This window comes from Pygoscelis adeliae, unplaced genomic scaffold (genome assembly GCF_000699105.1).
Source record: "Pygoscelis adeliae isolate BGI_AS28 unplaced genomic scaffold, ASM69910v1 Scaffold3, whole genome shotgun sequence".
NCBI lineage: Eukaryota > Metazoa > Chordata > Aves > Sphenisciformes > Spheniscidae > Pygoscelis > Pygoscelis adeliae.
Window position 1 is genome coordinate 2111349 of NW_008824446.1, and position 24424 is coordinate 2135772.

Here is a 24424-nt window from a genome sequence, read left to right on the forward strand (position 1 = left end):
TGGGGACTCTGCACAGGCTCCGGGCGGTGGCACTGGGAGCTTCAGATTCGTTACTTTGGGTTTCCATTTGACATTTTTTGGTGATTATGGATTTACAGAAGAAGATCTTTATCAAAGTGGAGAGACTATGCAAAAGGATCTGTCAGGAATTTTCTGCTGAAAACCACTCACAGCTCATGTACTGGGATAAGGAAGTAGCAAACTACAAATGCGCCCAGTTCTGTTCAGGAGGCTTGTTCATACAGCCTTTTTAGCACGTAGAAGTTGTGTGCAGCCAGTAGGATTGCAGGAGTCCCAGCAGTAACCATTGGTCGAATTTTCAACTGAGATTAGTGCGCTGGCATATTTGCTGTGACAAAAAGCCCTTTGTGTAAAGGAACAAGTTGCCGACACTGCTGAGAACTTTTCTTACGGTGGGTCTTTTTGCTGCTCCTGAAGCAGAGCTTGGAGACCAGACGGACGCTTTGGCCGCCGGCTGCAGCGCTGGAAGCGGAAGGAGGGGCAGGGTGACCTGGGGGAGGCTGGCTGCCTTTGCAGGGCAGGGGAGCGCTGCCTCTTGCAGCGCCTGTGGTGAGTTCAGTCTGCTGTCTGAATGCATGTAGTGAATATTTGTTTAGCAGTTAGTAGCACTGCTAGAAGCAAACCTATTCTGTACTTCACGCAACATGGAAGAAGAAAATGGGGTGCCTGATTGTAGGGAGCTTCCAGACCTGGAGAATACAGCAGAAAACGAACCTGATCTTTTCACTACATTTTCTGTGAAAACACGTTTTGGATTTACAACTACTTTTGAATCTACAGCTTCCAAAGAAGAAACAGTGCTTAAAGCATTTCAACCTTTGCACACCAATATAAATACTCATGCTCACACCTGGCATGAGAGGAATGATAATGATTGTAGTAACGACTCAGAAAATCAGCACGGCATGAATAGTACCAGTGGGCAAGCTGACCCAATGTCTGGCAGGCAAACTGGCCTGGAACTGGAGTTAGCTGAGCAAAATGAATTACTTCTTCACCATTTAAGGTTTGTACAGACTTCTTTGTCTGAATCTGACAATGATGACAAGGATGCTATTCTCGTACAAGGTACTTTGGTTCATACAACAAGTGATACAGAATCGGACACAGAGAGTAAGGACCTAGACACCGATGAAAACAATACAAGCGAATCTGGGCTAAATAATGCTGCTTTGTCTCCTGAGGCTTTGGACGATAACAATCAAAATAAGGAAGAGTCAGAATCAGAAGGGCACAGCAACAGTGATGACACTATGGACACAGATGACATTGAGTTACACCCACCAATTTCCAAGTGGCTCCCAAAAGAGCTGGATGGTATTCTGGAGCATGACTCCAGTGGAAAAGACAAAATGTTAATGGATGAGCAGTTCAGTCACTTGCTTGCTACAGGGGAATGCCCTCAAGAACTTCCAGATGAAGAACAAAGACCTTCAGCTGATAATACATCGCTCCAAAAAACAGCACTGGCTGAAAAAACTTTCCAGCTGCCCGCTTTCTTTAGTGGACTACGTGTGAGGAAAAAGGGACTAACCACAGAGGATGGGGAAATTGTTACAGAAATTAAACCAAGGGAGAATGATTTAGCTCTGCTTAAATTACGACAGCCTGTTAAGAAATCCAGTATTACATCAGGTTTGACCACTAAAAAAAAATCAGCTGAACCTAAAGCAAGTCCTACTTTCCTGGAACAACTCTCGCACTTGTTAAACATAGACGTCTCCAAGAATGAAGATAGAATCGAGGACTCTGGGGAGGGATCTGGGGAGACCGAGGACAGTGATGAACCTCAAGAGAAAAAAGCCTCTGGCAAAACAGAACCACGATTTCCCTCTGAGGAAATAAAATCAAGCCCTGCTGAATCTGCACTGGACGTCTTTAAAGCTTTATTCACACGGCCTCCCAAAAAAGAAACAACTGCAGATACTTCAGAGCTGGAAGCCATAAAACGCAAAATGAGAAATGAAAAAGAGTCCTTGAAAGCTGTATTTGAAAGGTCAAAATCAAAACCTGGAGATGGACCATCAGACAAATCTGTAGGTTGAATTACTTTTTCTTCCTAAGATCTGGAAGTAGTTGGATAAAAAATAATTTCTTGTTTAAAAATGATTGGTGGGGACTTAAGGTCAAAATGTCAGAATTGTCCTCTTCTTTTGGCAATCTCAAATTTTGGATTCCCAACTGAAGAAATCTTGGGGCTAATTTGTCAAAATTCTTGATCTTCTGCAGTTGTAGCAGAATTCAGCGAGAACTGGTGATAGTCACAGCCTTTCTATTAGAAGTAAGAACTTAAAAATCAGTTTCTGATTTTAAAAGATCACTACAAAACAGTTGCCCATATTAAGTATGGCTTTAAATCAGTTTGGTTCTGCAAATATTTACTGTAGTATTATTTAATAGTTTCTCATTCTCGCTCTCTTTTCTTTGAGTTTTTTATTTTTAAAAGTAATATTTAACTTTACCTGTAGGAATAATTCAATGATAAGAGCTGATACAAGAAGTTATGGATGATTTTCAACTCAGTTTGTCCAAGACATAGAATTTAAAGTAATTTTTTTCTTATTTACATGTATATATCTGGCTTTGCAAATATTGATAAGCATTTAACCTTATCTGAGTATAACTTAGTGATTCCAATTAGATGACTCAAGTTGTGGATTAATATAAGCATTTGCAAGGTTAATATTCTTAGGCATATGGAGATTTAGTTAGTATATTTTTAAGAAATGAAAAAGAATCTATGCTAAGTTTTCATAGAACAATAATGATAAATGAATTTGAGTGTGATTTGAACTCTTTAATTAAATGTGTAAAGTTCCCCCAACCCAGAATTCTTACAGCTACATCTTTGGCAGATATAATCAGCCCAGAAGATTGTTCTTGTTGACTAAAGAGGGAGTTACCTGAATGATTAAATTTGCAGGATTGGACCCTAAACCTGAAGCTACTTAAGTTAATTTGCTGTGTTGGTTGTATTCTCTTTCAAATTTTTATTCTGACATAAAATTAAAAACTTTTTAAAAATCTTGACTGACACCTGGGTGGACCGATAATACCAGTTCGTAGTAAATTACACATGGGGAGGAGAAAATAGTTACTCGTTGGCCGTGGCATGTACAGCAATTGTAGTCTGTGTGTGCCCTTCCCATTCCTGGCTTGCTTCTTCCTCCTTACACCATTCCCTGTGCTGTGCTGGTGTAAGCGTTTGTGTAGCTCACAGCAAACCTATTTGGAAAGCTGTCGTCACGTACGGTGAGGGAGGAAGCACAGCAGTCAGCAGGAGTGGCTTTTATAAATGTTTGCTTAATGTCCGGTCTAGTACAAATGTACATTTTCTCAGGGCAAAGCCAGAGTAAAAGGGCCTTGCCTTTCCTTTTTCCTTGCTCGTGTGGGCCATTTATGGGGCCACTTTCATATAGGGTTTTGCTGTTGCTGCAGTTGTGTCTATGCAATTACATGTATAGCATGTTGTAAATCAGATTACAGAAATGTTAGAGATGTAAAAAAAAACCCCAAAATGTAAATCTCTCAAAGAATACTTGTTTAGTGGGGTTTTTTTCCCCATTTAAAGGGTTGTTTTAGCATTCCAGTTGACAGTGCAGTTCCATTAACAGCTGCAGCAGCACTTTGATGTGGCAGTATTACATGGTATGTGGACTGAGCAAGCTGCTGGGGGTGGGGCAGGAATTTCATAAACTAGCTCTGCTTCCAGAAAATTATATTGTCAAATGATGTCTTAGGTGAATCCCACTAATGTTTACTTGTAAGAGGAGCACGGATGGGTCTTTACACTCAGAAAAAAAGAAATAAACCCTAGTGACCACCTCTATGGTTCACCAAAGGATAGACTGCTGTCCACGCTGATGTGAACAGTTTCAACAAATCATTGTATGTCACATGCATTATGTTATTTTCCTCCTCAAATTATTTTTCTACACTGATTTCTTTGTATCCCTTCCAACCAACTGAGCACTGTTTCAATCAGTAGAATGAGGCAGATAACCATTCTGGAGTACACATGTAGAGCTGAGCATGACGGTTGCTGTTTTGGAATCAGTTGGTACTGCAGACTTTAATTTTTTCTTGCGTAATTTTAACAGCCTGACCTGAGTCCCTCAGAGCAAGATGACAAGACTCCAGGGAGACTCCAGACTGTCTGGCCACCACCAAAAGCAAAGCACGAAGAAGTAAAAGTAGGATTAAAGTACACAGAAGCAGGTAAAACAAAGAGGTGAAGCATTTGCAGAAATTAGTTTCTGACATTTTTAATCTTGTTTAATACAGTGATGGTGATAAGTCACAGTATTTTCTTACCTGGAAAAACAGACCTTATGTTTTGGATGTGTTGTTTACTGCTACTTGTTAAGCATCTGATTTTTAAACATAAATGGATAAATCTGTGCCAAAATCTAAATGCTTGCCTGTACAAATTCTTGAGGAAAGAAGTGGGTTTTTTTGATAAGTTAGGTTATCCATTTCTAATGGGATTCTGTTCAAATGAGCAACAGAATAGTGAACAAATGGAAACCTGACTGCTTTTTCCATTGCCTTAGAATGCGGGGGGCAGTGACCTGCCGAACTGTAGTCTGGCTGCAGATTTTCTTCAGGTAGTGTCCAGAATGCAAGTAGTGAATACCGTTATTGCAACTTGTGTATAAACAGAGGAATATTCATATCGGCTCAGATCACTTTTATAGCTAACCATATATGTTGTCCTATACAAATGTATGAGACAGTATGTCTGAAGCGCAATGCTAACTAGTTATCAGATAAGCTTTCCACAGAAAAATGTTATTTAGATAAATACTTGCATAACATATTTACAAGGGGAAAAGTGCTATTGTAGCCACCGCAACTCTGTTTCAAATTTGTATTCTTAAATATAAAACATGAAGTCCTTGTTACTCAGAAATTAGTCACAAACTGTGGAATTGTCTGAAATATTGAAATGAAAGGCAATAGACATCTGTTCTTCATGTACCTGGAGATTTTAGAAAATACCACCTAGAAAGGATTAAGTGGAGTTAAAAAACAAGCTCTTATATTACCTTGCTGTGAGAAATTGTACAGGGTAATGCTGTATGGTTCTTTCCAATTCCAGTGGATATCCATTTGGCCTTGTATATGAGAAAGAATAAATAGGAGTAGTGGATCTACTGCTTTGTATTGTTTAGTGTATTACTTCTTTCTTCCTCTTTCCTCAGTTTTCTCTGCCTTAATCTTCCTTTTTTGTAAAGTGGGCATGATACTGGAAGTGTAGAAGTTGCTGGAAGATTCAGAAAACTTTGTTTTGACAGGAACAACATGGTTCTAATATAGACAGAATTGAATTTACAGTGCATCTGATCGGTCTGAGGTGTGGGAGTCTATCACTAGATAACCAGGAGAGGTATTCAGCTGTTGACAAGGAGTGCTACAGGCTCTTTCTGTTACTCTTAGGTTCTTATTATAGGCTATATACTTGCCATATTTAATTTTATCCAAATAAATACTTTTTCTCCTAATGACTGTAATCATCTGTGGCAAAAACATATGCTGAAATAAAGAAAGGAAAGGAAGCTGAATTAAAAGCTCCAGATTCTACTAGTTGTAGAGAAATTAGGTCATGCTTTCCTGAAATTTGAATAGGAAGGACAGACTGGCTTAGAGCCCGTGTAAATTGTTACTCTTTTGTTACTGTGATATTTTGGGTGGCAGTGTCATCACAATGCTGATGGTTAGTTTGCGAAGTCAAATTTTTATACAGACCAGATTCTGCAGTTCATTAGTCACTCCAGTGTCTGGCAGAGGCAATGATTTGAATGAAAACAAACTGCTGGTGATTCTGCTAGGATGAGACGGAAGCGGTGCTTTTAAAGGAAATAGGCAAAGACTATATTTGCAACATACGTTAAGAGTTATAGGTGTACCTCAGTGATTAGCAGGTTTGTGTTTCTTTCAGCTGTTCATGATGCCCAAAAAGCAGTTGTGGCAGCAAGGACACTGCAAGCAGTTGTAAGTTGCATATGATGGATCTGTTATATCTGCTTTTCTGAGTACTAGGGTGACTGTTTTAAAGCACTATGCAGAGGAATGAATTTATGCAGTCTCCTGCAAGTGAAGGAAGGTACTGTTCATGAGTAGTGCCGATATAATTAAAAAAACAAAGTTTGTATTCAATGTTGGTCTTATTGCTGGGGGCGGGTTTTGTGTTTTTTTAATGAATATGGAAGTGGCAATACAGCATTACTTCTAAACTCAGTATCTTCTCTCTGGCAGTGGTTGGTACCTCCAAAGTGCATGTGTATACTGGCATTTCCCCTCATGCCCCTTCCCATCCAAAATTCCCTCCCAGACGCCAGTACCTCAGGAACTTCTTGTCCACAAAGTGGGCTTCTTAAAAATATGATGTAGAGCAGATTAATGATCACCATTAAACTGACTGGTCTCAACCTGAAACCCTATTTCTTACCCCAGTGTCTTGTCCTGACAGCTGAGATCAAATGAAAATTCTTGATTTCAGAATAGAGTTCAAAAATTGTGTGTGGCAGGGATGTTTGTGATTCCAGTCTTCCTCCATTGATGTTCCTGAATAGGTGATTATCTGTAATACAAAAAATGCTGAAGTGACTTGTTTTGACTTTCAGTCAACAATTCATGTTAGTGTTTTAATTTCTGTGGTTAAGAGTTTCATCTACCAAAACAATAGGAATCTATATACAAACAATAATAATAGGCTGAATTATTAGGTAAGTATTCATTTAGCACAGCTTTATTTTAGGCTTAAACAAAATACATGTGTCACAAGTGTGATCACATCCAAGGATAAATCTGTGGACATAAGTCTTTGTACTTCTAACAGGGTACAAGAATATGTACTTATTTTATGAGGTAGCATAGGTTTTTTTCATTTGTCATGAGAAATTAATATTTAAAGTAACAGTGAAAATTTGAAAGTTGGAATATTGTAATCTTTCTCACAATTCTGCACTAAGTCTTTGATTTACTTCCTTCATCACCATGGACTGTGGCAGCTATGACAGGAAAGTAGGGATATTGAGGGAGAGGATTCCTGGCTTTTTGATCTTTTCTCATGTCCTTGCCATGTTTGTCCTTATTGTTCTTGCTGCCTAGTGGAAGCAAGAAATTCAGGCTTAATTTGGCTTACGCAGCAGACATCACAGTGACTCACAGCAGCTTGGAGGAGCAGCTAACTCCCTCCTGAGGCTCGTAGTCTGGCTTGATGTGTGGGAAACCAACTGAAAAGCAAATGGACATAACAAGGAACACGTGTGTGGGGCTGACTAGGCCTGTTAGCAATATTAGAAGTGAAAGAAGTTAGTGAACAAATATAACTCAGCAACAGGGTTTTTTCATGCCTTTGATAACATCTTGCGTAGTCATAGTATTGTCATCCCCAACACCCAAATCTTGACTTGTAAATTTTGAATTAAAAGGATGATATTATGATATTTTGGCATATCTTATGTTTTCTTAATCCTTTAATTCCTGTTTCCGTAGAGCAAGTGACTGTGTTGTAACTGGCTCTCTGTAATTAGCACAAGCTGCTTACATGGTTCTCTAGAGAAACTGGAACTTCTTTGAAGTGTGTCAGTCTAAAATAGTTGAAGTCCAGAAAGTCTGTAGTACATTACACCATTTATATCCTGGAAGACTAGAAAAAGGGTATTTTAATTTATAGTTACAGGTTTATTCCATGGAAATCTTTCCTGTGTAATCAAAGACATTTCTGTGCATATTTCTCTGGTCCTAAAGTTCTGTTCTTCTGTTTTCATTAAAAGTTTCTTTTTCTTTTTCCTCCATAATTCTTAGAGAGATTTCTCCCATTTTTGAAGCATAATATCTGACAGAAGGGTAGATGTGTCAGCTATTACATATGATGAAAATATCTAGCCAGGTAGAGGAGACATGTTCATGTCTATACTGAGCGAACTCATCTGTGATACTAGGTCACATAGAATCCACATATAATGAATGTCTCAGCTGCTGCGTATGACTAGATCAGCACTTGCAGCCTCTCATGTCTAAGAAGAGGAGTTTAGACGTGAGTTCTTCTGCTCATAAAACTACTTATGTTTGAAGAACAGTCTCCACATTAAGGTGGTATAGATGTACAGATCCTGTGATTCCTATTAATGCATTTTTAGCCATTAGGATCAAAATAATTCTCTTGTATAAAACAGAGAGAGTTTAGTCCTTTGCTTAAGCAAAACAGAAATTAAAAAAGTGATAAGAGAGAAGTATTTGACGTTCCTGCTGGAGTTAATGTTAAATGTTAAAAAAAAATCAAGTTGAAACATGAATCCATTTAGTGCTTTTTGTCATTACATGTTTTCTTGTTAATTCAAATGTCTGTATTTAACAGTAAAAAACCCTGTTCTCTCACAGTCTGCCTATTCATCATCCTTAAATCTGCAGTGAGGTAATGCTGCCTTTATGGTGCCACAATTTCTATAAACAGTCTGTGATGCTGTAAGTACAATTTTCAGGGTAAATAAGAAAATCAGAAGATGACTGAGAAAGCTCTTATTAAACAAAAAGTGTCTAAGTAAATGGTGAACGAAATAGAAAATAATGGCAGAGGTTTATTGCCAAGTCTCAAATATATTAAAGCGTTGGTCCCCTATGCTCTGGGTTCCCAGCAAGAAAATCACTTTATGGTCATGATGTAAATGCAGAGAATAACCAGCTTATGTGAGAGAAAGAGAGACATAATGGTCTGAACAAAGAGATGAGAGATAAGAACATGATTTCTTATCTTTCTTTAACATAAACTTCCTTTGTGGCCTTGGAACAATTTGTGTTTGTCTCTAAAAAAGACATAATGCTTGATGTTGTTAGTGTCCTGAAGGAAGTTGTGGTAACAGTGGCTGCTAACAGTTGGTTTCATCTTAAAATAAAAAAGATGACTTTTTTAGTAATTTCAGTTTATTTTATTTCAGTGTGGTATTTAGGGTTTAGTTCTGGGATTCTATTATAAATGTTATTGTAATGAATTAGGTAAAGCAGAACTACAGCAAGCAGGATATTATGCATTGGTTGAAGATAGTGTTTTTGTGATTTAATGGTCACTGATCAATTGATGTGACCTCAGAATGCAGGTGGGCTGCATAAAGGTTTTGTAAAATATTTTACTACATTTTACTGTATTTATTGTGCAGCATGACAGACACATTTGGCCATGTTATGTCAGTGTTTCATAGTCTGACAAATACACTAGCTTGTTACTGAGAAGCTGAGTTTTTTATTACAAGCCAGATTGTTGTAGCCATATTATATTTCTCTGGAGTAACAATGACATTTTCTCCCCTTACTTATGCCAACTAAAGCTATAATTTTATGGATTTGAAAGGTATTGGGCATAGTGCTGCTTGGAAATCTCTAGTCTCAGACAAATGGGTTGTGCATGTGCTGATCAATGCAGCAGCCACAGTTCCAGATATGATGCAGCCCTGATTTACTTTGAAAATATTAAAAGAAACCCTCAAAAACAAGCAAGCAACAGAAACGTCCTTTGCTTTTCTCTCTCCACCTCAGCTGATACTGTCATTCATACTGTGCCTTTTGAGATAGGAGCAAAAAGATAGGCACCTGTTAATGCAGAAAGATTTGTCGTTAAGATGTTCGTGTTCCATTTCCAGCTCTTCTGCTACCTTCTGGAATGACTTCAGGAAAGTTGTGAGACCTTCCCAAGCTTCAGTTTACCCATCTGTAAAATTGGGATGAGAATCCTGACCTATTTTTCAAGCCAAATTCAATTCCTTTTCTGTTTATTGGCTGTTAGCATTAGATAGAGATGCAGAAGGGAAAAGAATACTGACTTCTTACAGACTTTCTTATATATAATACAGACTTAAATCTGCAGAAAAATAACACTTACAGTATGGTAACTGTGCATAAGGCCATGTGATAAAATGTTCATACCTTCCTGTACACTGAGGATTATGTTATTACAAGGTGAGGGGGAAGAAGAGTTATGCTCCACTTTTTCAAATTTCCACCTGGATTTAGAACTGCTTTTTGGGTCTCTTTCTAGTTAAATTCGATATCATCCCTGCCAAGTTTGCCCCCTCTGCTACAGCACAGACACATACTCTTATCTGTAAAAAACCCAACCCTATTTATTATACATTTCTTAGTTTTGTATATATCCACATTTTAAGTTTGTCAACTGTTTAAACTTGAGAATTGCTGAGAATATATTGGGGAAGTGGTGTGCCTATGTGTGTGGATATGTAGTGTGCCTACACTCACCCACATACCCACCCACAGTTGAATAAATATACAGTTAGAATGCATGTGTAGTATACATGCATACTCAACGTATGCTTACTATATATAGTATACAGTGATTGTGAAGGTGTTATAGATCTAGAACAAGTGCTTTGTATTTTAAATTTGTGCTAGATGAAGTAGATAGAGTCTGTAACTCATCAAAGAAATGCTGTAACAAATTTGCTGATAAGGTGTTGTTTGTTTACCATATTGCATTGGTGAATATGATCCTGTAATAGTTTGGTTTTGTAAATACGAAGTAGGATGTTTATTGAGAAAGAAATCATGCTGAATGTCCCCAGCAGCAGTACCTCTAATGTTGCCTTCCTGGGAGGGTGAAAATGACAAACGAAACTATTCATTTCTGCTATCAGGTAAATGAACTGTAGCTGTAACCTCACCTGTGACAGGAGAGGAATGATCAAGTAGATGAGTTACTCAGGTGACTGCTTCTGAATAGCGCTTTATACTGCTTTGCAGCCAGAAAGAGTAAGAACTATTTTCTTCATTTCCGTAACAGAGAATCAAGGGGTTGCTGGTTTTTCCATCAGGAGGCTGCTTTTCTGTAGGTATCGTTCTGTTGTTCGCAGGGAATTCGATGAGCGTTGTGAAGTTACTTCATTTTCTGTAGTAAGTTAACTCTTATATCTTCTCTATTATCTCAATATCCAGACAGTATTTAGATACTGGACTATTGGCTTGTTTAGGACTGTTTATTCTTCACATGTCCCTCTCCATCTGTCTCCCTTCCTCACATCTTGCATATTTTCACTGTACCAGAATCTTTAAGGTGCTGAAAATCATTGAAATTTTAGGCTTGGAGGGTTCTTCCTTCCCTGAAAAGTCTAAAAAAAAATTAAGTTGAAGTGAAGGATGTCAGCTCATTTCCCAGTCTGGGGAATTGACATCCTTATATGTATTGAATTATGGGGCCGTAAGAATTCATATTCAATGGGAAGTAAAGAAAGGAGGACTGATAGGAGTAGATGGAATGGGGTGAGGGAAGGAGGATTAGAATAATGTGTCAAAACTACATTCAGTATTGGTTTAGCCAATCCCCTATGCCTAAAAAATAAGTAGTTCTATGAATTTCTTTAAGCACAAAAAAATGAATTTTAATTTCCTAGTTCTAAAAGGATGCTTAAACGCAAAACTTGTTCAAATTGGTGTTCAGAAAGTTTAAGGAAGTCTGCCTGTCAACTTTTTATAAACCTAAGCTTCTGGCTTTCACTGATGAATCGTCTTGTAAAAAAAGTGTAAGCCACAATTTGTCTACTTAAAATGTTGCATTTGTGTAGCATTTCAAATAAATGTCTGTATTTCTCCCAGTGTTACTTCTGTGTGAAAATTATGCTTTATAACACCATTCCAAGACCGAACAAATAATGTGTTTTGAAAGTTACTCATGACTATGTTTATTGGAAGAAAAGCCTGAACATTGGCTGCATTGTAGGACTGTAGCCTGAAAAAGCCTGGAAGGTCGCATCAATGCGCCTGTAAAAATAAATATGTAAATAATAAAAAAGGTGCAGCGGTGGTGAGTAGATTCCCTTCTGACACCTGGTGGTTAAAGGGGAAAACTACATGGAGAAATAATGGGGGAGGAAACAAAGACTATGGTAAAAGGGCGTATTGAAAATGATGGGACCAAGGGTTACCAAGGAGGGAGAAAAGATTAAGAAACCCTCACTTTTCTCAAATTTAATGAATCCGCTCAGTTAAAAGTTAATGATCTCCTTTATGCTACAGGGTGTGGTACATCTCAAGAGATGTAGATTGCACTCAAGTTTTCCAGCTTTTGTTCTGTAATTACTTTTCAATTGTGTTAACATTATTTTGCATGTTTCCACATACCAAGTTTAATACTTAAGATTTTTTACAAAAATGAATGTACTGACCAGAAGTGGCTATATAAGTCACTTATCTTCAAAGCTTCTACTTTCTACTTGAAGTTTTGAGATCATGGCAGAGAAGGTTCCTAAATTGCTTATGTAAAGTTTGAGGAGTAACTCATCAATTTGAAACGTGAGTTATGGAGATTTCTGTGGGAAAGGTTTTCATATAAGATCTTATTTAAAATTATTCAAGTAGGTAAGTTGTTTTATTATCAAAGGAGAAATGGTAATTTTTGCACGGCACAGTTTTGAACACAAATAGAATAATACTGAATAATATTTGAGTGTGTATACTTGGTTTTTGCAACAGTGCTGGAGAATGAAAATTGCCATTCAAAACATTGTGACCCACTGTATCCAGTATTCCCAAAGCTGTAGGTTAAATTTTCAGGTCAGCAGCTTTGCCAGCGAACGCTTGTACCTTCTTTTTTAGAAATGGTAATGAACAGTGCAGCTTGCTCAGTATCATGACAAAGATTTACATGAGCATGTATTGTGTATATTTGTAAACATTATTGCTGCTCTGTATTCAGATAATTTCTGTGTGATTATACAATTGAACATACATTAAGCACTTGCATAAATTACATAGGTTGTCCAAAACATCCAGATTTTATTTCATGTTTGGTTTTCTATGCATTAGGGAAAAACATGCATGCTATAGTGTGTATTTTCTTCGCAAAACAGTGAAACATGCCTCGTACTTTACTAATCACTAGTAATATCTTATATGCTTTATTTCTACCACCCGGTGGTATATGTCATTCATTGGCCACTGTTTTTGCACAGTCTATAATTTTTTTAAAAAGTACATGTTTTAGTAGCAACTCAAAAAGCAAAACAAGGAATTCTTGGAAGCGTTCCCACCCCAAATGCGTGTCTTCTAATCAGACTGTATGGAATGAATCTGTTAGAAGAGGCTAAGCTTTCTGATCTGCATTGCCCTCCTTGCCTTACCAAGCAACATGAAAAGACAATAATGAGTGAGCACCATTGTTATTTCCAACTGAAAATCTTGAGGAACGAATAAAATGAATTATTTAATCATTCTACCATGTGTGATATGCAATTCTGTGTATATACCGAGCTGAGAGCTTTATAGAGATATTTGCAAGTTTGTTTTCATAGTTAGTGTTACTACATGTGGCCTATGGTTAACTAAGGAATGTCCATGGGATTTTTTACATGGTAGAAATTTATTTAAATATTTGATTTTTGATTTGATTTGGTGGAAACTGCCAATATCTAGGAACACTTAAGAAATCAAGCAATTCATAAACAGTTGATAATTTTTTGCAAGACAAAATGATATAAATGGGAGCTGAAAATACTGACCGAGGTATATGTTTGTAGTAATGAGTAAAAAGCAGGGAGTCTGCCAGATTCCCTGCTAGGATACGTATTTAATGAGTGTAAAAATATAAATTCCCTGTGTGAAGCTTAAATACAATCTTACTTATGCTTTTGTCTCTAGCTCACATAAAGCTTTACAAGGAGGGACCACGAGGTGGGTAGAAATAGTGTAATGTTGTCCGTCTGTGTCTAGTCTTTGGTCTCTTGTTACTGTAAAGGCAATATTTACCTTTCCTTGATGGAATAAAAATGGTAAAGGCAGAGTCTGCAGTACCTACCACTGTTTAGGACTAAAAATTTAATAAAGACTACAGAAGTTCTGTAATACAAATGAGGAACTGCTTTCAGAATTCTAGCTTACGTTACTTCAGTTTCAGTGGCCGCCATCCCACTAAAGTGAGTGCAACTTAGGTTGATTTCTTTGACTTTCAGAATTTTGCAAAGTTAAGATTTGAAGTCTGATGGGAAGAACATCACAATTGAGAACTGGTGTATTACTTTCTCCTCTTCTTTTTCTTTTTTTTTTCCCCCCTCATTTCTCTTGTCTGTGAGCAAACTCTGGGTAAATGTAACCTATTTTAGAGATAATCTAATATGCCTAATAATTGGGCTTGTTATAATCTGGCAGTGCTTATTCTAAAAATCTTTGAAGCAAAACCTGTAGGTGTAGTGAAAATTGAGCTGGAAAAGTTCTTTCTGAGTTGGTGGGCTATGGTCCTCCATTGTGAGGCGTATCTTATATAAAACTGAGGTTAACAGCTGAATTTAAGCAAAAAGACAAGGTGAAGTGAATTAATAAATGATGAGAAATATTGTAGCAGCATACTTTTACTGATCTGAATAAATATTACATATAAAAAATGGGAAGTGAAGCTTTTTATACAAGAACTAGATTTGCCCTGTTTGCTAGTTTAGTACTAGTCAGTTTGGAAGGATTAAAGGCATGGTAGCTTTTCACTTTTCCATAACCTTAATGTATTTGGACACACACTGGTCCTTATTCAAAACAAGAGCACATTTAACACTGCCAAAGAAATACAATAAAATCCCACTGAAAACTGGGATAACTGATAACGTCATTAGCAATGAATCAGTAGGGCTATCTTCTGAAGGAAAAGGAGATTTAATTGTGCTTTAAGAAAGGGAATGAGTGGTATTAACCTGATTTATGGAAGTTTATTTCAGATATAGCCCCTGCTGTGTCTTTCTGCGTTTTCTTGCTCAGTTTTGTATCCCACCAAGAGCAGGACTCACAGAACCCTGGCCATTGTTGGATTTCAAATTAAGCTTAAGGAACTGATTTTGTACAAACCCTCATGACTTGGAAACTCCTTTTAAGCAGCTCTTTCGAATTATCAAATTATTATCAAATGTGTGATAACTAACTGAAGCTTAGTTGGAACTCGGTTTATTTTAAAAGAGGATTTTCTGATAGTATTCCTCTTTTTTCTACAATGACTTGTCACTTCTGCAATTGCTTGCAGAAGTAACTGACATAACTGAATAAGGCATGTTTCAAAGCATTTATATTTTTCTGTGTATGTGGAAATGAGAGAAAGCGACATCTGCTGGAGGGTCCTTCTGTGACAGCTGAGATAGCAGGGTTTTTGTGGTATTTTAGGTGAAGACTGACTAGTTTCATTCTGGTGTCATGAAGGTGGTGAACCTGTGTACTTTTTATAAATGTGCTGCTTTTTTGGTATTGAGTTTATATAATCCATAACATACATAAAGTACTTTGGAATTTCGGTCTGCCTTTTTTGCTAAAATAAATACTTGAATAAAAGCTTCCTAAAGACATTCTCAAATGATGAAATACCAACTCCCTAGTGATTAAAACACCCTTTCTGAAGAACAAGAAGTTCTTTCTGAGTCCTCCTTTTAGTGTAATGTATTGCCTCAGTATCTCTAGCCTGTCTTCTCCTTTATTTCTCTAAGTTAAGAAACTGCCATTATACTGTGTATGGATGATCATTATTTGTTTATTCATTAAGCAGTTTCCTGTTCTCACATTTCTCAAACAATTACAGTATAGCAATCTGCCGAGTTAAAACTTTCTAAGGATTAAGATATGTTTTCTTTTTTTTTTGATCCTTTTTTGTAGTTGAGTTAGGAATACTAGCTGTTGTTGGTGAATATTCAATGTGATTATTTTACAAGACGTGTAAACAAACCTTATGACCAGGATAAACTCTTGATGCATTATATCACTGAAGAACAAGTTAGTCCTTAATTCTGCCATGAAACACCATTTAGATGATGATGCAAGTGGACATCATATTAGAAGAAATATATCCGAAGGCCTTTGAAGCCCTGTCCTATTCCCTTTGCAGTTTCATAATGAGAGTCCACTCATGTTCATTACAGCTGCATGAATGCTTCTTAGGAAATAAGACAGTGTTCAGACATTTTTGCATTAATTAAAGCGACTTATATTGGAATTTGTTAGAATTTCCCTGCACATACCATCAATGATCTTAGGGTAGGAAAGTTATGTTGTCTATATAAACTGTCATTAAGTGACTTCTGAAGAGTGTGGTCTGGCAGACTCATCTCTCCCTGACAATTCCATTGCTAGCATTTCCCATTTCCTCACTCGAAGTAGACCCTACCTTACAGGACTCTGGTGGTGGTGTGGAGGTCCTAGAAACACTTAGGTATTTACAGTTACAGGCCAGTCATGTGATTTACTGCCTGCTTGGAGGCTGGGCAAATGAGCAAGCTATTACGTTTCCCTATCCCATAAAAATCTCACATTTTTTCCCTCCTTTCCAATGGAACAAATAAGTAAAGAGCATCTTAGAATTGTTCGTGGAACAGAAAAAGAAAATCCTACCGCTCATCTCTACCCTAAAAAGCTGGGGTTCTGAGGTGAAGGAATTCTGGCCCTCGCAACTTCTTGAACACAGTAAACAATACTTGCTGATCATACAGATAGATGGTTCAGATTTTGAAGGTCTTCTGAATTTGTAACTAAAAAGATTAGAGGTGTAATTATTTGGGAATTCTGTGTGTTTTAAAGAAGCCAGCTCAAACTAAATCCTCCATTCAATATCCTTAACACCTCAATATCCTAGCTCAATGTTCTCTGCAGAAACCATAGACCCAAACAGGCCCGCAGAAGTTACGGGTGTATTGCCTGGAGACCATGTTTATCCTAGAAGGTCAGGATAACTGCTAAAGCTGAACATATTCATATTCAGATATCAAGGGCCTAATAATACTAGAATGTGCTATTTTAGATACTTGGTTTTTATGATTATTAAGGGTGGATTTGAGCAGTCCTGTGTTACACATTTTATTTGCAAGATTAGCTTTGGGGGCCAAAATTTTAGAAAAAACAGTGCTGTAAAAATTAGTCCAATATATTGACTACCTCTTCCTTTGTTTCAGATTATTCTGTGTGAAAGTTTAAAATCATAAAATACAGTAACTATTAAAAAGTATGTGCTTTTTGTATAGCTTACATCAGGATAAGCAACCTTTCTCTATTGCCTTACTTTTTTCCCCATATGTAAGTTTTGGTATTTGTTAACTTTTTGGGTTCCAGGTACTTTTGTTTTTAAATTGCTTTCAAGACAATGTGAATAAAACCTTCCGTTGTCATACCTGTACACCCATAATGTTCTTTAGTGTATTTGTACACTCTTTGCTCCAGCAGATGTGGTGTATAAATGGTTGTAGGCATTTGTCCACTGTTCCACAATATGTGATACTCTGTTGTTTTCACACAGTTGATGTCTGTGTTCTATAATAAATTCAATTTCTGCTTTCTTAGAGCATTTTAAGCCCTTTGTTCACCTCTTGTCCATCTTAATTATTCACCCATTTTTGATTGTTTGGTTTTGCTTCTTCAGCTTTTCCATTGTGCTTCCACAATAATTCTCTTATCTGTTTACATACTGTTTGATGCAATTACAGGACACAGAGTTGCTTCCTCCTTGCAGTGGGTATTTAGTTAAGACACAATCTCATTTCCTTCTTGCAACCCATTACTTTGTGGTAGATGTTAATTCCATGCTTTAAATGGAGCATTTCAAATGTTGTAGTACCTTATGGTAAAGAAAATATTATAAAAAAATCCTTGCATTTAGATCCAGATTTCTTTTCCTGACATACTGATATCTTTTTCAGTCAATGTTATCTTTGTATGATCCATATTGGCAACATACTTTAAAATCATGAAACAGACTGATACCAAATCTAGAAGTTAGTTGAGGAAGAATGCTATCAGTTTTGTACTGGTTCTGTCTTTGCAATGTTCAATGCTAAAATATTAGTTTAAAATCAGATAAAATACTAATTATAATTAATTTTTCCTGCAGTTGTGTGTGGGCAGAACCAAATATAGTATGACTAGAAGTAAAGTTATGATACTTTCTAATATTGTCTATGTCTATGGGTTCATGACATTAGTCTGGTTGATCACTCCAGAAATTGTGGCTTTTTTTCCCAAGCACCTTCTAAAAACATACAGTTGAACAAGGAAATTTCAAACGTGTGTGTTACTATCAAATAAAATTTAACAAGCTAATCATTAGCAAAAAGATAAGACAAAAAACTGTATTAAAATAAAAATCTAGATGAAAAACTAATGAGATAACATGTTCACATTCAGAAGAAAAGAACAGTATATCTATATCCATAAATTGATGAATTATAGTTTGACTTCAGAAAAAAAAAAAAAAGGAAAAGGTTATTAATGGAGTACAAAACTGCCACCCGCTGGAAGTGGCTAATTTTACATTTTCTCAATCTCCTCCTTCAGATTTTCAAGAAATCAGAGATCTATTTTCTTGTCACCGGAATGTATAATATATATATACTCATTATGGAAATTATTCCCAATTTTCTTGTTTTAATCATAATTATATTTATATGTAGTAGAGAATAATGTTTCAAACAAACAATACAAAAAAGGACAATTATGATTTTACAAGAGAGAACATTTAATGTACAGTGAATATTGGAATGCGTATATGGAGCTAGATTTAAAAAAGCTCCATATCTCTCTTGTACTGGGGAGCCCAGAACTAGACACAGCATTCCAGGTGTGGCCTCACCAGTGCTGAGTAGAGGGGAAGGATCACCTCCCTCGACCTGCTGGCAACACTCTTCCTAGTGCAGCCCAGGACACTGTTAGCCCACTTTGCTGCAAGGGCACGTTGCTGGCTCATGTTCAGCATGGTGTCCCCCAGGTCCTTTTCTGCAAAGCTGCTTCCAGCCGATTGACCCCCAGCATGTACTGGTGCCTGGGGTTATTCCTCCCCGGGTGCAGGACTTTGCACTTCCCCTTGTTGAACTTCATGAGGTTCCTGTCAGCCCGTTTCTCCAGCCTGTCAAGGTCCCTCTGAATGGCAGCAAGACCCTCCAGCTTATGAGCCACTCCTCCCAGTTTTGTATCGTCAGCAAACTTGCTGAGGGTGCAAACACTCTGCAACTCTACACTCTGCACATATTCATAAATGAACTGGAAAAGTGAGACCTGAGAAGGGAAAGCTTGCAGCTGATGTGAAGTTAGTGAGAGTAGTGAAGATAAGACCTGAATGCAAATTTAGCATTCTCTCATCAGAGTGCCAATTTTTTTGATGATAATTAAAAAAAAAGAGGTAAAAAAAAATCTAAGAGGAATGCAATAAAATTGCAAAGGAAATCCAAAATATAGAACTATTAACATGTGCCCTTGAGGAAAAAATCCTAAATACATATAGACACTAATGAACTCTGATCTGATCATTACTTTTTAAAAACAAGACCTTGATGTTAAAATAGATCTTGGGAAATGTCAGCTCAGTGCTCGGTAGTGCAAGCAACTGAAGTGGTAGGAAGTAGTAGGAAAGAAATAGAAGATAAAATCTTCTAGATCATCATAATGCTGTTGTATAAAAGTCCACATTTTGAATTTCATGGGAAACTGCAGTTTTGTCAACTCAGAGAGGATACAGTAGAACTGTAAAAGCTTCAGGGAAAGACGTCAACTTTGATCAAGAATATGGAACATGTTCCTTATGAGGAAAGCCTATGTAGACTAATATTCTTTCAACTGGAGAAAGAATCAGTCAAGGGGGCATATGATGGAGATCTTTAAATTCATAAAAAACAGCAAATGGGTAAATGGTGAACCGTTGTTCACTGTTTCTTCCAGCGCAGGAATTGGAGGCATTAAATGAACCTAACAGGTGCAGATGCAAAATAAACAAAAGGGTCTTTACCTAATGTGCAATTAATTCTTTGCTGCAGGACATTGTCTGCTTGCAGGAGTTTTAAATCAGCAATGCACATTCACGGAAGAGGAATCCACTTGCAAACTATTAAATATGCAAACAACTTCTCTGGTTTAGAAAGTTCCTGAATTGCAAATCAGGTTGCTGGAAGAGTGTACTGGAAAAGTACTACTACCTTTTTGCTGGTTTTTAAGTTTTTATATATTACCTGCTTTTTGGCTACTGAGACAGGTTACTAGGCAAAATAGGCTTTTGGCTTGTCTCAATAGAGATATAATTTTGTTCACTATGAAACTGAATGATTTTTATTTCACAGTCACACTGCTCTGCACTGTGGCAGTTCTCAGTTTACCTCTTCAGGGGCCTGTAGAAATAGGAACAAAAATAGACTTTGCGTTGTGCCCCCAAACCTCTGTAAATTAGGAATGTGACATGGGTAATCCCAAAGTAAGATGTTTTTGCTTAATTCACTGCACTTTGGAGTGTCTTCCGGAAACCAAATCAGTTTCTAGTAAGAACTTCAGCTCCTTTTTCCAGCATTCTGCTGCTTTAATGGTCTACAATGAGCTTGTCTTCCCAAACTAGATATTTTCTTTTACTTATGTAGCTATTTTTACCTCTATTGTGCCTTAGTGCAGCTTTTCTGTAAAATCTGATTGACTGGATAACCACCAGGTACCCTCACTGGGTAATAACTGTTCCACTGAAAGTGATCTGAATAGAACTCAGAACCTGGAAAAGTGATTTGCTCTAAACCACAGGCATCTCTTTGTCCTGCATCCTGTCTTTGTGAAGAGAGGATCTTCACGGTTTAATGTTGGTGTAAGTTGTGCATTGGATGCAAAATACGTATGGCAAGTCCTAGAGGCAGAAAGTATGAATGTGAAGGATGAAGGTGCAGAAAAGTGGTAGTGGTGGTGGAGGGAAGGGTCATTTTGTCATCATTATCATTCTCATGATAATGAGGTCCAAGTAGAGTTTTGGTCTATCTGATAAATCCGTATGATTAGCAAGGCTGTGTTAGATACCTGTCTTATCTACCAGCTACAGCAAAACATGGGAGTAAATGGAAATTTAAGTTTCACAGGGAGGAGATTTTTTTTTTTACAGTTACTAACTGATTTATTTTTCCAACAACAACACAGAAAAGGGAAACCTTGTACTATCATGTCACTGTATATCTTTAGTTTTCACCGAGGCCTCTATCCAGCTTCCCATGTACTTTGCCAACTTTCATGTTACTTTAAAAAAAGTATTTTAGTGAAACATTTTTCACTAACCTGGTATTTTAAAATACATTGCTAACTAGCAGCAGATGTAACAAAAATTTGTATTTATTTAAGACTTTATAATGTATATCTGCTTTATCTCACTATCTTAGAAAAAACATCCAGTTTTATGAAAGTTTGCTTTAGCTGCAGTGGGTTATAATTATTGACTGAGGAAGCATCAAGTTGCATAAGTAAAGAGTATGCCCAAATGGGCAACAAACTCTATCATTTATTAAATTTTTCTTTCCTCTCAAAACAAAGGAAAAAGTAGTAAATTAGAAGTAGTAAATGCAAATTAAGAGTTAGAGCTGGTTGGAGCTGAATCTATGCAGTGAGATTTTTTATTTTTGCTTGTTTGCCTTATGTAAATAACTAACATTTTTAATTGTTTTCTCAGTAATGAAATCCTAATTTGCTTGTGGTCATTTTTCAGGGTAGGAGCACTTGCCATCTGATTTGTATCTGATTTGTTTGTTTCAAAAGCCCTTCAGAGTAATATCTGCATTAGGGATAGCTAACTTCTTTGGGCCCTACAGCCACTGTCTTCCCGGCAGGCTGTCTGGAGACCAGGCAAGTACAACAGGATGTTCGTACTATCAGCCTTCTGTTATCCAGCGTAATGAAAGACTAAAATCTCAGAAAAGACAACCCCCCTGACATTGCACAAACTATGGGATGTGCTGGCATGGAATACAGTAAAGAGTCATCTTGTGATGCAAGATCAGCTTGGATCCATAAAGTAGGGTATAAAGAAGAGGGAGCCAGGCTCTCTTCAGTGGTGCCCAGTGACAGGACCAGTGTGAGCACACATTGAAACACAGAAGGGTCCGGCTAAACATCAGGAAACACCTTCTCACTGTGAGGGTGACTAAGCACTGGCACAGGATGCCCAGAGAAGATGAGCATGGAGATTCGTGTAAGCATTCAAAAGCTGTCTGGACATGGTTCTGGGCAACCAGCTGTAGGGGGGGGGTTGGACCAGATGACCTCCAGAGGTCCCTTCCAACCTCAGCCGTTCTGTGGTTGTGTGATTAGAAGCTTTATTTCCGTGTCGGTCTTGAAGGTCCTTAAGGTATTCCAGCACCAGGAAGTGGGAGGTTATACAGTTCAGTTGCAACCTTGTATCTCAGCTGGCTCTGAGAACTATCCACATACCTTCATGTGTCTTAACTAATAAGGCTGGATGAGTCACAATGATTATGAGACAATCAGGCTAGCTACACACAGAGCCTATCAGATTTCTTAAACTCTGGCATAGTTAATTTGTAACCTAGACAAATCACTCATTGATATTTTAGAGTTTACAATATTTCTGATTGTTTCTGTAGTCTAGGTGAATCTGTCCATGAGTTAAATGGAATGTAAGAACTCAGTAGTTTATAAAGCCTGACCTATATTTTGTTCACGGTACAGTTCCTTCCATTAACACGTCATTGTTGTTTACTTTGTTGTTGTGATTTTACCATTCTAAGCAGCATCCCAACACCATTGCATAATTAAACTTTATTATTCTGTTGCCAGTATGTTCAGAAACTGATTTTTGGAATTATATGGATGCGATTATTCTTTCTAGTCAAATTCTTCAGTGTTTTAATGATTCAGATTGCCATCTCTGTGTCCAGGATATTTTCTTGGGATGTTAACTATCCCTGTAGAATCATACCAAATTAAGGTGACTTCACAAAAAATATGAAAGGAATGGACATGAGTTACTTTGTGTTATACAAAACTGTAATTGTGATGTGATTTCTTTTTCATTATAATACCTTACACACAAATATAAATGTTTGCTTGAGAAGAATTAAAAAGGTACTTTGACAGGTGTCAGCTTCTATCCAATAGTTTCTTCTAGTTAAAAAAGAAATATTATGGTAGAAATAAACAAAAGAAGCTTATGCTGTAGAATGTCAGTTTATTGCATAATAGACAATCTATTAAATATGTTACAGTATATCAATTTATGATACACTTGCTTTTATGCAGTAGCAGTGTTTTAAGTAATGAATTAGGTTTATTAATTCTCATAATCTAGTACTTTCTAAGCATATTTTTAAGGAATAAGTAAACCATAAAAGAATTGCTACTCTCTATCTTACCTCTGCTTTAGAACAAAGCATCAGAAATGGTGTGGCCAGCAGGAGGAGGGAAGTGATCGTGCCCCTGTACTCGGCACTGGTGAGGCCGCACCTCGAATACTGTGTTCAGTTTTGGGCCCCTCACTACAAGAAGGATGTTGAGATCTTGGAGCGTAGCCAGAGAAGGGCAACGAGGCTGGTGAAGGGTCTGGAGAACAAGTCTTATGAGGAGCGGCTGAGGGAACTGGGGTTGTTTAACCTGGAGAAAAGGAGGCTGAGGGGAGACCTCATCGCTCTCTACAACTCCCTGAAAGGAGGTTGTAGCGAGGTGGGTGTTGGTCTCTTCTCCCAAGTAACTGGCGAAAGGACGAGAGGAAATGGCCTCAAGTTGCGCCAGGGGAGGTTTAGAATGGATGTGAGGAAAAATTTCTTTACTGAAAGAGTAGTTAAACATTGGAACAGGCTGCCCAGGGAAGTGGTTGAGTCACCATCCCTGGAAGTATTTAAAAGACGGGTAGATGAGGCACTTAGGGACATGGTTTAGTGGGCATGGTGGTGTTGGGTTGACGGTTGGACTCGATGATCTTAGAGGTCTCTTCCAACCTTAATGATTCTATGATTCTATGAAAGATTAAACAAAGCAATCTCTAGAACTTATTTTGGAGCTTTCAGCTAGAAGAAGTAATGAAAAACACGTGCCAACTTAAATAACTTAAAATGTATCTTGCAAAATGTCACAAAAATGACATATACTTAATTTTTTTAAAAAGTCTTCAACTTTTTATGCTGTGTTAGGTTTCATCCATGGGGTTCTTCCATCATTCTCTGACTGCACAAACATTTGTGCCAAGATAAGAAAATAAGCAACAGAGGGTTGGGAAAGGGTAGACATGGTGAAAAAAATCTGCTTTTGGTGCCAGTGCAGGTCTATGTCAGCATATGTGAACTATGACTCTCTTACCCAAATCCCCAAAAATGTTAAGCATTGAGCAATCCCACATAGAAAGTACATCTTTTGTTAAGACAGATCTGTAGATCTGTATCCTTCTGTTAGCCAAACTAAGAACTGATTGTTAGCAGCATTTTAAGAGCCTGTTGTTTGCTTCAGTTATGATGTGACCTTAAAGAGCTAAACTTCAAGTCAGGATGCTCATAAGCTTCATGCCCTGCAAACTGAGTGAGTGCTTAACCAGCTGAGGTGCCAGAAAGGTCACTTTTTCTGGGGACCTGAGGCAGCTGTTTTGTTAAGTCCTGTGTAGGTGAATGGATAAGCAGAGCCTGTGTCCAGAGGGAATATCAACCAGTCAAAG

General features: G+C 37.5%; 1 protein-coding gene across 1 annotated transcript in view; it reads left to right on the forward strand.

The window, feature by feature from the left end:
* Positions 1–665: 665 nt before the first annotated feature.
* Positions 666–24424, forward strand: part of FMN1 (formin 1) — a 147321-nt gene continuing 123562 nt past the window's right edge. The window contains exons 1-2 of the mRNA XM_009320985.1: positions 666–2057; positions 4122–4239. Coding sequence (XP_009319260.1) covers positions 666–2057; positions 4122–4239 — 1510 coding nt within the window. The remainder of the gene's footprint in view (positions 2058–4121; positions 4240–24424) is intronic.